This window comes from Pseudochaenichthys georgianus, chromosome 12 (assembly GCF_902827115.2).
Source record: "Pseudochaenichthys georgianus chromosome 12, fPseGeo1.2, whole genome shotgun sequence".
In the NCBI taxonomy this organism is placed as follows: Eukaryota; Metazoa; Chordata; class Actinopteri; order Perciformes; family Channichthyidae; genus Pseudochaenichthys; species Pseudochaenichthys georgianus.
In genome coordinates, this window is record NC_047514.1 from 27,187,728 (window position 1) to 27,202,096 (window position 14,369).

Here is a 14,369-nt window from a genome sequence, read left to right on the forward strand (position 1 = left end):
ATGCAAATGAGAGTTAATTCATGGTCATGTTAAAAGTGCATTTAAAACATTTGCACCATTACATTACTATATGTTAGTTATCAGTAGTTGTCAAATAATTAGCTATTGAAATGTGGAAAATGTTTCTCCATTTATCTGCTTTTCATGCATGTGTTAGCCATGATGTAAATATTGTAAGCAGTTTATTAAATACTTTTGTAAATCTTGGCTCTTTTCTGCAGATGTTATTGGTAAAAACGTGTATTATGCTAATTAGTCATGGTTTTGTTTATTTCCATGTTGTGCTCTTTGCAGCGCAACAAAATCAACAGGTGTCCTCACAGAACAACGAGTGTCGATGTCTGAGGAGTGGGTACACTTTAAGATCCAGTCCTCAGATTCAAGTAGATCAACATCTCTGGCCTCTTTGAGAAACAAGATCAGACGACATGAGACGTCCAGAGCACACAAAATAGCCCAGGAGCTCACGGAGAAGGGTGGACAGGATTTAGTTGGAAATTTGGTCAGAGCTGTGTCAGAGACTTTGTTTGCAGAGACAGATTCTGTATTCAGAACAGCATACTATATTGCAAAGATGAACCGACCTTTTACTGACCATGATAGTCTCATTGAGCTTCAGGGGGAAAATGGTGCCAACATGGGCACTAGTCTGCACTCAAGGTACAGTTCCACAACAATTGTAGAACATATAGCAGAAGAGATGCAGAAAAAAATAGTTCACAGTATTGTGACATCTTCAAGCAAGTTGTCTGTTCTCATTGACGAGGCTACATCTATCAGCCACAAATCTGCAATGATTGTCAACTTGAAAGCCTCAGTGGATGGAGCTACTCCTGAATTTTTGTTCCTGGAGCTGGTTGAGCTGGAGAGCCAAAGGGCAAATGATATAGAAGGAGCTCTGCTGAACTGTTTGGACACTGCAGGCTTCACTGAAGAGTGGCTTCAAAAGAACTGGGTCTCATTTGTTTCTGATGGAGCCAGTGTCATGTTAGGCAAGAACTCTGGTGTAGCAACCAGGCTGACAGCAAGGTACCCTAACCTCTTCACATGGCACTGCATGAACCACCGTTTGGAACTGGCTGTATCTGATGCTGTGGATGAGGTTCAGGCAGTCAACCACTTCAAAGTGTTCCTAGAGAAGATCCACAATCTCTACAGTCAGTCCAATACAAATTCACGAGAGCTTCTGGAAGCAGCACAAGAAGTGGGCTCGCAAGTCCTGAAAATTGGCAGAGTTTTAAGTACGCGATGGGTGGCCAGCAGTTTCCGTTCTGTAAAGGCTGTGTGGACATCCTATGAAGCACTCAATAGACACTTTGAAAATGCTGCAGGCGACCAACCAAGAAGCAGCAAAGAGAGACAAACTTATAGAGGTCTGGCACGTCGAATGCAAAGCAAGGAATTCCTGTGTGACCTCGGACTCATGTTTGATGCACTGTCTGAACTTGCAAACTTGTCTCAGCAACTCCAGGCCCATTCTGTCACACTCTTGAGAGCAGACCATCTTCTAAAGCGCACCATCAGAGTGCTGGCATCATTCAAAGATACCCAAGGAGAGAAATTAGAGGAGGCACTGACTGCACAAGCTTTGGGACATTTAGGATCTGTTCCCTTGGAGTCAAATGCAAAGCTCACACCAATCAATGCAAAACAATTCCTACAAAGTCTGATCAACAACTTGGAGAAGCGCCTCTCATTTGATGGTGAAATGCTTCATGATCTCAGTGTTCTGGATACAGGCAACTGGCCATCAACCCCTGGCATACGGCATGGTGAGGCACAAGTGAAACGACTCTGCAGGCGGTTCAATCTAGGTGAAGAGCAAGCAGTTAATGGTATGAGAGATTTCCTTGAGCACCCAGACAGTGAGCCTGAAAGCTTAAAGCCTCTCATACGATGCATGCAGACCATCCCTTGCAGCACTGCTGAGTGTGAAAGGGGCTTCAGTCTCATGAACAATATATGCACAGACAAGAGATCGACACTGTTGTTGTCAAATGTAAGTAATTTGATGATGATCAGCATCAATGGGCCCCCTGTAACACTTTTTGAGCCAAGGAAGTACGTCACAACATGGCTGAGAAGCCATCGCTCTGCCACGCAAGCAAGGAGGCAATGCACACCTCAGATGCCTGAGTACAAACATATCTGGAAAGCTCTGTAGACTACCAGACTATGTCTAGAAGTGTTCCATCCTTTGTTCAGGGCTTGTGGACGAACACAGTGAACCCAGTATGGACATGTTGAGTGCTTTTTCAACCCTCATTTATTGAGGTGAAGCTTACTTGTTAATTTGTTTCCTGTTTGAAGCTAATTTATCTTGTAGCACTTCAAGGATGTTTGCTTGTTCATTTAAGCTGATACAGTACATAGTTTGACAATGATGTATGGAAGATAATAGGGCTGAACAAGTTTGAATAAATATCTAATGCATTGAAAAATATGTTTAAAATGATTATTGTGTGATATTTGTGCAGATCTATGCGAAACAAAGATGTTTTTCTAAGTGTAGAATATGATGTGTGGGCCAGGACATCTGTAGCATGACCATATTTATTGTATATTACTTGAAAATTGCAGTAGGCCATATTGAGATTTTGATAAAAATGTCGATTAATTGTTCAACCCTAGAAGATAAGTGGGCTTTTTCCATCATTGTTCATTCTTTTATTGTGTTATTGTTAATGTCACTGGCAGTTAAAAGTCACATACAAATGCTTATAATACATTGACATGTTGATAACACATAACCAGTCTCAAGACTAGTTATACATTAGTGAGTGTGTTCATGAGGTGTTGCTTCGAGACAGGTGTCGCTCCACGATGCGTCGCTCTAGGATGGATGAATACAATTATTACAGTATACCCACTACAAAAAAGTAGACTACACCACTGCACGTGACGGAGCACGTCCGTGAACGTCAACGCAGAGAATGTGAGTAATGTGAAGTGCTTTTACAGTTTTATTTGTTTAACATTAATAACAATTCCGGTGTCTTGAAATGAAGTGTGATTAGCTAACATTAACTATGATAGTGTTAAGGCAATACAAACAAACATCTGTTTGCTTATGATAGCTTCTAACCGTATTAAAGTCTCTAAAAACAACTATTCGTTAGCTATAGCTTTCGGCAAAAGCATTACCAAAAGCATTAGCTTCGTTAGCATATTTGATCATTTGTTTAATGAAACTAGCGTGATTTTGGCAAGCCCAACTAGGTGTCATAGTTGAGTAATTGAATCACTAATTACAGTAAGAGTGTGAGTAATGTGAATCATGTTTTTTTTTAAAGTTAACAACTATTCTGCCATACGAGCAACAAGTGCTAAATGTAATCTGTTAGCCTATGATGACTCGCTGCAAAACCTATTGTTAACCATTTTGTTTATTTGTTTAATGAAACTGTATGTTATGGTTATGTTATTTGACAGGGGCTTTTATCCAAAGTGACTCACAAAAAACATAAAATAACCATAATTAACATTAGAATTTCAATACAAATAGTTACATAGTCAAGTTACATTACTTATTACAATTTAACAGGGTAATTACTCATCTGTAACCTACTACATTTAAAAAAAGTAAACTTCCCAACCCTAATGATTCATTATAGTCAGCTAATTAATTAAACTTCAACGGATGACAAAAGCATGTCAATATGTCCACTACATTAAATCAGCAGTAGCCTAAGTTCTGTCTTCAGTGTAAATGCTTCTTTAATAGTCATTGTATTACAATTTCAATTCATTGTAAATAATCTTTACTGTGCTGACTGCCTGTTTACCGTTTATCAGACAGTGTCATCATTTTGACATGTTTTGTAATATTGCATGAGGTGTTTTAGTCAGTTATTGTTGAGATTATTAATGCATATCAATTGTGCACCAATGCCTTAGCCTTTCCCTATGCAATACTTTAGATGACGTCTTGTTCTTATTGTTTCAAAGGCATGGCCAAAGGTTTGCCTTCTGGACTCTGGAGGCCAGAAGCTTGCTGGAGGGAACCCTTCAGCCAATATTCAGAGTGCCACGACAGGTTATCTCCCTCGAGAGGGAACAGCAGACCCCGCCTCACCCCCAGTGAAGAAACAGCAGACCTCGCAATACAAATAAATAAAAATGTATTCTGAACTGAAATGCCTCTCGGTCAAACTGCTTGTTTATCTTTTGCAGGCTGGTGCATGAACACACTAACAGTTGTTTTTCAGTAATCTAGCACCTCTTCGAAGACACCTTTGATTTATTAATAATAATAATGAAACGAGAATTATGATACTGTAGAAGGAACAGTGTTTAACAGTGTTGTTTTCTTTTGAATAATAATGAAACGAGAATTATAAACATACCCAAAACTAAATTAACAGTGTTGTTTAATATACATATAAAAGACATAAAAGACTATATTTTTGAAATTCTCAACTAAATTAACAGAATATATATATAAACATTCATGTGAACGTCACGTGACGCGGGACCTGTGTGTGCGGTTCTGTAACTGTGGTTCTGTAACTGCTGTCTCCGACGCTAAAGTTTCATACTATTGGCTGACAGAGGCATACAGTTCTCATTCATAACACTCCGTTCGATGTCTCACTATGGGATGCGCCTCATCGCGAAGCAAACAGAAGCATCAATCTCATTACGCCAATCCTGATTGGCTGGTGATCTTGACGTCAGCGTCAGGGGAAATCACCCCCTATAAGTAGCTTGCGCCACAACGCATGCGTCATTCAAACACCTCTTCTCGCTTCAGAGCACATCTCACAGTAGCCGGGCAAGCTTCACTGTCCACAGACTGAAACCAAATACCCATTTCGGTCGACGGGCGCTCGCCGGCTACTCCTTCTGCTTCGCAGGAAGACGGTAGTACTAACGCCGTTAGTACTTAAAAATCGACCTCGCCCTTCTCTACGAGAAAGTAAGGTAGGTCCGATTTTTTTTTCAAGTTAGCAGCACACCTGTTGCTAGCTCGCTCCCTCTCTACCGACACCACGGTAGCGAGGACGTTTTTTCTTTTCTTTTCTCTTCCCCACGAAGGGGAAAAGGATTAAAAAAGGAGCATACTGCCACACCAGTCAGTATTCTCCGGGAATAAAATACCCACACCGTCCTTTTTGTCCGGATTAAGGACAAGGTGGTAATACCTTTTTTCCCGTCCTACCTGTCGAGAGCGGGTCCTCTCCACGCCACGAGGCGACAAAGATGGACGCCCCTATCCCTCACACCAGAGGAGTCAGGGACTCGGTGGCTCGACTCGGTGGCTCGACTCTGCGGCTGCGGGTTGAAGATCTCGGGCACAGACACACACCAGGTCTGTTCGTCCTGCCTCGGGCTGGAACACGCCCGAGGCGCTATGGACAACCCCGGCTCATGCGGACATTGTGTCCGCTTCACAGTCAAGAACCTCCGCCGACGGCTAGCGAGACAAGCTAACCTGTCGGAACAGGACCCCCCCATGTCCATGGACCCGCCGGCCGGCAGTCAAGACACGGGGGCGTCCACCACAGAGAGCGAACCCCTCTCCGTGTCGGTCTGGGGCTCATTATCAGTGATGGCCTCAGAACCGGAATCCCGCGCCCTGGCAGGCCGGGACCCGGTGACGACAAGACACGGGGGAACGGATTCCCGCGCTTTACCAAGCTGGGGCTCCCGGTTAGACCTCACCATGGTCTCACCCGCGGAGGATGTCCTCGAGTTGGATTATGAGGAGGACGATGAGGAGGACGCCCTGGCGTTCGTCCTGTCCGAGTCAGATGAACAAGAAGAGGACACCTTCATGTCATCGGCCCAGGCTGCAAAGCCTGGAGCCAGGGCTGCTCTCCCGGGCGACAGCACACCAGCTTCGCCCGGTCTGAGCATGAACCTGCAGGCCGTGTGCAAACGCGCTGCGGTCAGACTCAATGTTCCGTGGCCTGAAATGGCCAAGGAGACCTCCAGGTCCCGCTACGAGGGGAAGCATCTTCCCCAAACAGCGGGCAAAGGGAGGCAACTCCCGGTTTTTCCAGAAATGTTGGATGAAGTGTCCTTCAGTAACAAGGTCCCAATCCAGGGGGCCTCCTCCCTGGACTGCGATGGAATGGAGAGGCTCGGCCTGCACCGCATACCGCCCATGGAACCGCCCACCTTCTACTGAAGGTGGGCCCCTCACCGAACAGGAACCCCACGCGGCAAGCAAAGATGGACCGCTTTCAGTCCACAATGACTGAAAAGTCCTACAAAGCTGCAGCGCTGTCCGCCAGGGCCCTGAACGTGTCCTCGCTGCTAACCGCCTACCAAGCGGAGCTCTGTGAGGACCTGTCGGGTAGCCCGGGAGCAGCCACTCTGGACGAGATGGCAGCGGTCACGGACATTTGCCTCCGTGTCCAGCGCTGCGCCGTCCAGGCCACGGGCAAAGTAATGGGGATCATGGTGGTGCAGGAAAGAGCGAGATGGCTCTACCTCACCAACCTCCCTGACCGAGAAAGGGAAGATGTGCTGGATATGCCCATCGTTCCCGAGGGAATGTTCAGCTCCGCTCTCGCCTCCATGCAAAGCAGGTGTGAGACGAAGAAGAAGGAGGACGAGGCACTCCACCTCTGCCTCCCTCGAAGGGTCCAGCCGCTGCCTTCGCAGCAGCAGTCCTTCACCCAAGCGAACTCTGCCCGGTTTAAAGCACCGGATAAGCAGAGCTCGCAGCCCACCCCGAGTCCCCAGCCCAGGCTGGAGACAAGGGCAAGTTGGCCGAGAAAATCTCCGGTTCCGGCTGCAGCTCAGGCTCAGCCAACCCAGAATTTCGGCCAGCAGTCGAGGAAGAAGAAGCGAGCGGCGTGACAGCCCCTCCTTCTCCCCTCCGTGAATGTGTTCCCGCCGCCTCGAGAGATGCCTAAACACCATCCTCAAGTCCGCACAAACACATGTCACACGTTGATTGATTCCTCTGTCATAAAACATTTGCCGCTGACGCATCCAGGCTTCAGGCCGAGGCCGCAGCTCAAAAAAATGAAAAGAAAATCAATAAAACCAATAAACAGCCCGCCAATTCTTCCCCTTTTGAGAGCAGCTACGGCATCTCTCAAAAGGCGGATTATTGACGGGTCTGTGAAGGCACCACCGCCACGCGCAGGCGCAGTGCCGGCTGGAGCTGTGAAGGCACCACCGTCACACGCAGGCGCAGTGCCGGCTGGAGCTGTAAGGGCACCACCGTCACGCGCATGCACAGTACCGGCTGGAGCCGTACGCGTGGCATCTCAGCCAGAGGTCTCTAGAGCAGAGACCTCCAGCGGGCACACGTAAACTACCCGGAGCTTTTAGCGGTGTTCCCCACCCTAAAATGCTTCCTGCCTTCTCTCATAGGACACCATGTCCTCGTGAGGACAGACAACACGATATTGTGTATGAACCGCCAAGGGAGGTTGCGATGTCTCCAGTCACACACACTGGCACAGAAACTGATCCCTTGGAGCGACAGATGTCTCCTCTCTCTGAGAGCGACACAGGTACCGGGAGTGATGCACCTCGGGACAGAACTACTGTCCAGGGGTGCACCACTCTATGCAGACTGGACTCCTCATCCAAGGATCGTGAGTCCGCTGTGGGTGCGTTACGGCGGAGTCACGTTAAATCTGTTCGCATAAAGAAAAAATGCTCAATGACAGCTGTTCTCTTTAATGCACGATTTAAACGCACTGTTAGGCGGGGACGCACTCGTACACGATTGACCTCCGGGTCCTCTGTACGCGTTCCCACCCCTGGCTCTGTTACCCCCAACTCTGGCCAGAGTGAAGGAGCAACGCCACACACTTACTCTGATGTTTCGGCCCTAGCCCGCAATGTATGGGCTGGCGGAGATATACCAGCTGTTGTGCAGGCAGCCATGGCAGCCCCCACCACGCAGGGACAGATTGTCTCAGGTGGGGGGGGGGGCGGTCCTTCACCCACGCCCAGAGCGCGGGGCACTATGGGCCTGACCCGTGAGTGGTACAATCTGAATACAGTGGGACTCCCTCAGAAGGTGATAAACACTATTCAGAGTGCGAGAGCTTCCTCCACCAGGTCTCTTTACGACTGTAAGTGGAGGGTGTTTGAGGAGTGGTGCCTTCAAGAAGGACACATCTCTTTTCAATGTCCTGTCGGGGTGATTTTATCATTCCTACAGGACTTGATCGATAAACACCGAGCTTTCTCCACGATCAAGGTGTACCTGGCTGCTACTGCTGCATGCCATGTGGGCTTTGAGGGTAAGACGGCAAGCCAACACCCTTTGGTTTGCCGTTTTATGAAGGGAGCTCGCAGGCTCCTCCCTGTCTCCAGGTCGCTGGTGCCCTTATGGGACCTGGTAGTGGTTTTAAATGGGCTCAGAATGACCCCATTTGAACCCCTGGAAGGAGCTGACATGAAACATCTGTCACTCAAGACAGTGCTGTTACTGGCCCTGGCATCCGCCAAGCGGGTCAGCGATATTCATGCACTGTCTGTACATCCCTCATGCACTCAGTTCGCCCCAGGGCGAGAGAGTGTTGTTGAAGCCCAAACCCGCCTTTACACCAAAGGTGGTTGGTTCGTGTACCCCAATTGACATTGAGGCATTTCCTCCGCCGCTGGTTTCCTCCGGGGAGCAGCAGCAGGATCTGTTGTGTCCAGTCCGGGCTTTACACACATATATGGACAGATCAAAGGAGCTTCGTCTTAATGACCAACTCTTCGTGTCCTGGGCTAACCCTCACAAGGGTAAGCCTGTTACTAAGCAACGGCTCTCACACTGGATTGTGGAGGCAATTGCTTTGGCTTATACGAGTCAGAATTTGCAAGCACCTTCGGGTCTGCGGGCTCACTCGACTCGGGGCCTGGCTACATCCTGGGCTTTGTTCAAGGGTGTTTCCATCCAAGACATCTGTGCAGTGGCAAGCTGGTCCTCGCCGCTCACTTTTGTCCGCTTTTACAGGCTAGACGTCTCCGCTCCAAGCGTGGCCCGAGCAGTGCTGGGCACCTTGTTGAGTCAGGACTCTACCTGTTAAATTCTGGTTGATCGGTGATTTTCGAGATAAGCTCGTCTGGCAATACGGGAGCTACAATATCCCATAGTGAGACATCGAACGGAGTGTTATGAATGAGAGATATAGGTTACTTACGTAACCCCAGTTCTCAGAGTAACATGAAGTGAGATGTCTCACCAGACGGCCCTCCTTGCTATGGTGAAGCGAGAAGAGGTGCTTATTTTGAATGACGCATGCGTTGTGGCGCAAGCTACTTATAGGGGGTGATTTCCCCTGACGCTGACGTCAAGATCACCAGCCAATCAGGATTGGCGTAATGAGATTGATGCTTCTGTTTGCTCCGCGATGAGGTGCATCCCATAGTGAGACATCTCACTTCATTTTACTCTGAGACCTGGGGTTACGTAAATAACCTATAGTTATACACAGCTCACCGCAATAGCACAAGACTGGAAATATATGGCGATCGTACATACCAAAAATAATTATATCGACAGTCACAGCGGACAGAAAGTTAAACTACTGAACATTTAACAGGCAGCCAGTCACACTTACGGCAAACAAGTACTGTAAACAATATATATACACACTACGCCGATTATTGTCTGTAAACTGTTATTTAAATGCAAACATTGATACAAACAGGTGCTTATGCCACAGTAACAATACTTACAGTTTCATAAACGCACAACGTGGAACACACAACGACCCGTTCACTTGCTGAAAGTCTGTTTATAACCGGTAACTGTGTCTGGACTGCCTGGGGGGCGTCCCAAAGCAGGGAAGTTTGCACATATACACTGAACAAAAATATAAATGCAACACTTTTGTTTTTGCTCCCATATTTCATGAGATGAACTCAAAGATCTAAAACATTTTCGATATACACAAAATAACCATTTCTCTCAAATATTGTTCACACATCTGAAAAAATCTGTGATAGTGAGCACTTCTCCTTTGCCGAGATAATCCATCTCACCTCACAGGTGTGGCATATCAAGATGCTGATTAGACAGCATGATTATTGCACAGGTGTGCCTTAGGCTGGCCACAATAAAAGGCCACTCTGAAACGTGCAGTTTTGCTTTATTGGGGGGGTCCGAAAACCAGTCAGTATCTGGTGTGACCACCATTTGCCTCACGCAGTGCAACACATCTCCTTCGGATAGAGTTGATCAGGTTGTTGATTGTGGCCTGTGGAATGTTGGTCCTCTCCTCTTCAATGGCTGTGCCAAGTTGCTGGATATTGGCAGGAACTGGAACACACTGTCGTATACGCCGATCCAGAGCATCCCAAACATGCTCAATGGGTGACATGTCCGGTGAGTATGCTGGCCATGCAAGAACTGGGATGTTTTCAGCCTCCAGGAATTGTGTACAGATCCTTGCAACATGGGGCCGTGCATTATCATGCTGCAACATGAGGTGATGGTCGTGGATGAATGGCACAACAATGGGCCTCAGGATCTCGTCACGGTATCTCTGTGCATTCACAATGCCATTATTAATGCACCTGTGTTCGTCGTCCATAACATACGCCTGCCCATACCATAACCCCACCACCACCACCATGGGCCACTCGATTCACAACATTGACATCAGAAAACCGCTCACCCACACGACGCCACACACGCTGTCTGCCATCTGCCCTGAACAGTGAAAACCGGGATTCATCCGTGAAGAGAACACCTCTCCAACGTGCCGGACGCCATCGAATGTGAGCATTTGCCCACTCAAGTCGGTTACGACGACGAACCGGAGTCAGGTCGAGACCCCGATGAGGACGACGAGCATGCAGATGAGCTTCCCTGAGACGGTTTCTGACAGTTTGTGCAGAAATTCTTTGGTTATGCAAACCGATTGTTGCAGCAGCTGTCCGAGTGGCTGGTCTCAGACCATCTTGGAGGTGAACATGCTGGATGTGGAGGTCCTGGGCTGGTGTGGTTACACGTGGTCTGCGTTTGTGGCGCAGTGGATAGAGCCTTGGTGTTGTGATCATTGGGTCACAGGTTCAAACCCCACTGCAGTCAGCATGTCGTTGTGTCCCTGAGACACTTCACCCCAAAATTGCTCCTGTGGGGATTGCCCACAGTATGTAAGTCGCTTTGGATAAAAGCGTCTAACAAGTGACATGTAATGTAATGTAATGTGAGGCCGGTTGGATGTACTGCCAAATGCTCTGAAACGCCTGTGGAGATGGCTTATGGTAGAGAAATGAACATTCAATTCACGGTGTTGGAGCACCACCCAATGGCGGTGGTAGAAGGTTCACCTCTGCTCCGCGCCGTCCCTTGTGACTGATGAGCTGGTCAAATTTATAAAAGAAGGAACTCAAAGCACCAGAATAAAGGTTAAACAATAATCTGTTTTAATGGTAAAAGCAACAATACACAATACAGAGCACTCTGCAATAGTACAATACAGAGTACTCCGGGCTGAATTCTACCACTGTGTGATATACGTACCACGACAGTCAGTCAGAAGACAGCGCTGAATGTAAGAATGTTACAGCTTAAATACAAATTCTGTGGGAGGAGTTGTGTTGGTTGCTCCTCCCTAGCTATTTGTTATTGGCGATTTCACTTCTGGGCGAGCCCTAGACCGTGAGTTGGTAGTTCTCCATTGGCCAGTTTCACTTCTGGGCGGGACCCTAGGCAATGAGTCAGCAGTTGTTGACTCCATCTGTTTTGCCCCATCTCCTTACAGCGTGTGTGTGTGTGTGTGTGTGTGTGTGTGTGTGTGTGTGTGTGTGTGTGTGTGTGTGTGTGTGTGTGTGTGTGTGTGTGTGTGTGTGTGTGTGTGTGTGTGTGTGTGTGTGTGTGTGTGTGTGTGTGTGTGTGTGTGTGTGTGTATGTGTGTGTCTCTGCCCTCAGGCAGTTCCACAACAATGCTTTTGAGTCATGACAGAACGCACACCCATTCCCCTTTAACACACACACATCTGTTTAAGCCAACTACTCCAAAATGTTGTGGCAATGTAGTACTCATAACATGAAAGAATAAAACAGAGAGAAATCAATAAAACACAAACACAGATATAGTTGAGCAGTAATTACACAGCATATAGCCACTGAAATGAACACATACATATTTGATCATGCAGCTTATCACACAAATGTCACCTGCTTTCCTCTCTGAAAGCTATGCTTGTTATAGGTTTAAATGTCATCGTCTCATGACATCCATAGGATTAGCTAACTAACAAAGGTTAACTGTTCTTATACCCTCAGGCCCAGTAGCGAGCCGTCAGGGCCCTCTAGGCCCTCTGTGAGGGCCTAAGATATTCTAAAAACTAATATTTGAAAACATTAAAAAAAATATTATTTTTTATATTTTGTTGTTACATTTTTCATTAATTTGACCAAAATAACTTGATTTAATTGTATTTAAAATAATATTTCCAAAGAAATAAATCCTTCGAATCTGCCTGTTCAGTTTCTGTTGGAATGTGAAGGGTTAAATGCAGTCTCTGCGAGTTACTGTGAAGACGGGAGAACTTGGTCCCTCTCTACATTCACAGAGGGCCAGCAATAGTAACTCAACGAGAAAGTAATGTCAAATGACAGTACAATTGACCAATCATATCTTCCCTCTAAATGGGCGGGCTTTATTTTCGCAGACTTTATGACAGGTTCCGCCCGCTGTGAGGTCTATGCAAGTGGTGCAGTGACGCGTCCTAAAACCCGGAAGTAAGCTTCGCTCGGATTCCCTCGACAGAAAGCAGTGGCATTTCTCCATAGGATTTTGGAAAATAGCTCGAAATAAGGTCTGTGGAAAACGAGCCTGTTAGCTAAATGCACGTTGTGTTCAGCCGGATAATATCCACATGTCTATCCTACTTTTTTTTATTCATAAATCTAATCGATAGATTTATGATCGATAGATTTATGATTAGCATAAGTTCATGATGGCTCATGTCAGTGATAGTGATGACATCGTTGCGAAATTATTAACCGAGTCATTTTCAAGATTGAGTTACAATGATAAACTGGAGTGGCAAAGGATCAGCTGAATGACCCGCAAGTGCTTCATCCAGAAGGACAGGAGGATGGACTTTGTGTTTCAGTGATTTGATCATCAAAGGTAGGCCAAGTCATTTTCAATGCGGGCCGCCGTGCCGACTTAATTCATTTGTAATTGTTACCTGGCTGTGGGTGCCCTGTCATGATAGGTGTTTATATAAATGGTGTTGTTCTGTGTGGTAGAGGGTCGCTGTCATTGATGCGTTTTGCACCCCGGACCACTGTTTTGATATTCCGCTGAAGTATACGTTGAGACGTAATATCTCTTCTTTTTTTTCGAGGGAAGGGGGGGTCAGAGGGCCTAGGTATAAAAGTCACGGCTCGCCACTGCTCAGGCCTTTTCTGAACTTCCTTCCACCCCGAAGTCAGCTCACTTAGAATGAATGCATCTATTGATAACTCAGAAGGACCATTGTCTCTCTAACTGTGACTCAATTCAGAAACACACCAACATCTTTATCGTTTCTTAGCTAATGCATGCTGGATATGAACCACTGAAAAATACTTATCAACGGGTAATTATTTTACTCAAGGCAAAAATCACAGGTTGTACTGTACCTTACCTACTCACAAATAGCCAAAAAAACCACCTTTTGATAATAACACAAAAGTTGAAAGAAAAAGACCATTTGCGCTAATCTACAACTTTCTGCTATAACATGTTACTTTAATACTTCACGGGCAACAGCTCTGGTGGACATTCCTGCTGTCAGCTTGCCAATTGCACGCTCCCTCAAAACTTGCGACATCTGTTGCATTGTGCTGTGTGATAAAACTGAGCATTTTTAGAGTGGCCTTTTATTGTGGCCAGCCTAAGGCACACCTGTGCAATAATCATGCTGTCTAATCAGCATCTTGATATGCCACACCTGTGAGGTGGGATGGATTATCTCGGGAAAGGAGAAGTGCTCACTATCACAGATTCTTTCAGATTTGTGAACAATATTTGAGAGAAATGGTTATTTTGTGTATTTAGAAAATGTTTTAGATCTTTGAGTTCATCTCATGAAAAATGGGAGCAAAAACAAAAGTGTTGCATTTATACTTTTGTTCAGTGTACACACACACACACACACACACACACACACACACACACACACCACACACACACACACACACACACACACACACACACACACACACACACACACACACACACACACACACACACACACACACACACACACACACACACACACACACACACACACACACACACACTGAGCTCTATGTTTAAACTCTGTGTATACAAGCTGAATTCCTGCCAAGCTCCATATTGGACCTGTGTCCGCAGAAGCTTTCCAACAATTGACCCTGCTGGCTGAGTTGTACTATAGTGGAAATGTTGTAGGACCTTAAATGCACCATTATTCAG

General features: G+C 46.4%; 1 protein-coding gene across 1 annotated transcript; it reads left to right on the forward strand.

Moving 5' to 3' along the window:
• The first annotated feature begins 337 nt into the window (after positions 1 to 337).
• Positions 338 to 2,164, forward strand: LOC139434882 (E3 SUMO-protein ligase KIAA1586-like). Its single transcript, XM_071204926.1, has one exon. It carries the CDS (start codon positions 338 to 340, stop codon positions 2,162 to 2,164), a length of 1,827 nt encoding a protein of 608 aa, XP_071061027.1.
• The last annotated feature ends 12,205 nt before the right edge of the window (positions 2,165 to 14,369 follow it).